This window comes from Olea europaea, unplaced genomic scaffold (genome assembly GCF_002742605.1).
Source record: "Olea europaea var. sylvestris unplaced genomic scaffold, O_europaea_v1 scaffold574, whole genome shotgun sequence".
Lineage (NCBI taxonomy): Eukaryota > Viridiplantae > Streptophyta > Magnoliopsida > Lamiales > Oleaceae > Olea > Olea europaea.
The window spans coordinates 146,091-148,891 of NW_019264080.1; the positions used below are offsets into that span (position 1 = coordinate 146,091).

The 2,801-nt window shown below is 38.4% G+C and overlaps 1 protein-coding gene across 1 annotated transcript; it reads left to right on the forward strand.

Moving 5' to 3' along the window:
- The first annotated feature begins 825 nt into the window (after positions 1-825).
- On the forward strand, positions 826-2,471 carry LOC111389283 (crocetin glucosyltransferase, chloroplastic-like). Its single transcript, XM_023014197.1, has one exon. The coding sequence runs from the start codon at positions 899-901 to the stop codon at positions 2,291-2,293; it is 1,395 nt and encodes a 464-aa protein (XP_022869965.1). The 5' UTR covers positions 826-898; the 3' UTR covers positions 2,294-2,471.
- The last annotated feature ends 330 nt before the right edge of the window (positions 2,472-2,801 follow it).

Below are 2,801 nucleotides of genomic sequence, written 5' to 3' on the forward strand. Positions count from 1 at the left end.
GTCCCCCAATAACCAATTTTGTCCATGTCTTACATATTTCACTACTTGAGAGGTAAATATATAAGCATTTAATGAAAGGATTAAGTAAATATATAACATAAAGATTAAGGAAATATATAACATATAAAGATTTAAATTACTGTTCTTAATAATATAATCTTTTTGTGATAGAACTTCAAATTTTGGTGGTGTTATTGTCTTTTCAATCAAACTTGATTATTTAACTATCAAATGAATGATAAATACTTGCAGGGTTTAAGAAAATATTTTGATATAAAGAAACTTAGTTTGAAGACCTCAGTGCAATTTTGGCTCTATATTTTTTAGTATAAAATACATTTTTAAGTAGGAACATGAGTGTTGTGTTAAGCCATATCCAAATAAAGTTTTGCTAGAAATCCCAGACCCCTGCCCATGGGGGGACGTGTGTCCCCCTGAAAATCCCGGATCTATGTGGTCGGGAATAAGTAGCATGGATTATTCTATTTGTACAAAACCATATACAACATGGTTGACAACATGATCGAGTGGTGGCCCCCATAGTCACCACTCCAATAGAAAATCCCAGGTCTATGTGGTCTAGGATAAGTGGCATAGATTATTCTATTTGTACAAAATCATTACAACATGGTTGACAACATGATCAAGTGTCCCCCCCCCCCCCCCCCCCCCCCCCCCCCCCCCCCCCCCCCCCTCCTCCAGCCGCCCCTCCAATAGGACATCCTCCTAGCAAGGTCCTAAGTGGCATTTCCCATCCAAATATGAAAACATACTCGTGACTCTGTCACCGGTGTAGAATATTTATATACAATAATAATAAATTTTATGCTCCATTAATAAATGCAAGTAAGACATTTTCTGATTTTCATACCGACAGCTTGCAATTACCAAAGAAGAAATGAATCGAGATGAAGCAACAGTGATGAACTCCCTTCACTTCCTCATCCTCTTTTTCCCTTTCCAAAGCCATATCAACCCTTCTCTTCAGCTTGCCAAAATCCTAGCACGAAATGGTGTAAAGGTCACCTTAGTCACTACAAACAGTGGCCTCCAACAAATGAAATCTCTCCCAATTCTCAAGGGATTGTCGTACGCTTCTTTTTCCAATGAAAAGGATGATAATTACCAATACGACAATGGTTTTTCTAGCTATGTTGAGAGCTTGAGGAGCATAGGCTCCCAAAATCTCACGAATCTTATCGAGAAGTTTTCAGCCGAGGGTCAACAGGTGACCTTTCTAGTGTACAGCATCCTCCTTCCTTGGGTGGCTGTGGTGGCGCGTGAACTTCAGGTACCGTCTGCTTTTCTTTTTATACAGTGTGCGACTGCTTTTACCATTTATCACCGTTTCTTCAATAGCCAAGAAGGTATACATCGCCGAATGGATCCCTCGGTTTCAATAAAAATACCAGCATTGCCATTGTTTTCCTCCGGTGACTTACCCACCTTTCTCTTTCCTGAAAGTCCCACGAGTGGTTTGTTGATCCCTGTGATGCAAGAACATATAAAGGTCCTAGAAAAAGATCCCAGATCCTTTGTTCTTGTTAATTCCTTTGAAGAATTAGAACAAGAATCATTCAAAGATATAGCCAATATGAATGTTATTGCAGTTGGACCCTTAATGCCATCAGCTTTCTGTGATGGAAGTGACCTAACAGACAAATCATTTGGAGTCGATTTATTCAGTGTATCTGATGATTACTTTCAGTGGTTAGACTCGAAGCCTGAGCGTTCAGTGATCTATGTGTCATTTGGAAGCTTGGCAGTGTTAAAGAAAGAGCAAAAAGAAGAGATTTTTCATGCATTAAAGGAAAGCGAGAGGCCTTTTTTTTGTGTCCTCAGATCATCAAACAGTGAAGAAGAGGAAATGCATAAAATGATGGAAAATAGTCTGAATGGAGATGGGATAATAGTGCCCTGGTGTTCTCAAGTTGAAGTGCTAAACCACCGCTGTATCGGGTGTTTTGTGACACATTGTGGATGGAATTCAATACTAGAAAGTATTGTTTCTGGGGTACCAATAATATGCTGCCCGCAATTCTCAGATCAAACGACAAACGCGAAGATAGTGGATGAGGTTTGGGGCACAGGTGTGAGAGCAAAAGCAAATGGGGAAAGTATTACTGAAAGAGGTGAAATCAAGAAATGCTTGGACATTGTCATGGGGGATGGAAACAGAGGTAAAGAAATCAGAGGAAATGCTGGTAAATGGAGAGGTTTGGCTATAGAAGCTGTTAAAGAAGGGGGTTCTACCTACAACAATCTCAAAAAGCTTTTGGAGATTTCGGGATAGTAAATAACTAGGATATTCTATTTATGATGTTTTATTAATAGATTATAAGATTATAATTAGTTTAAGGGGATTTGGAAGTGTTCATTTCGTTAATTTTGCTTCAACTTTAAGGAATGTGAAAATACGGCCTTTGGCACTCATTAGACGAGAGGATTTGTATGAACTTTTCTAAAGTGAATGTCTCGTGTAACCCAATATCAGAGAACAGTAAACATAATGTGCGGAGATCAAAACGAGATAAAAAACCAAAGATTTTTCCATTTTTAAAACCAGATTTATTCCCAAGGTTTGTGTAAAGAGGAGGTTCAACAAATTAGACAATTATTATAACAAGCTACTGTAAGAAACATATATTGAAAACTGTAATAATAAATTGGACAAAGAATTAAAGATCAATTTCCACAGTTTGCCGAAAGGCAAAATACATCCAAAATCTACAGATCTTCGCGCCTTTGGAAGAATCACAAGTGCTTCCATCTCCAGGAGCACACTGCCAGTATGAATCTCG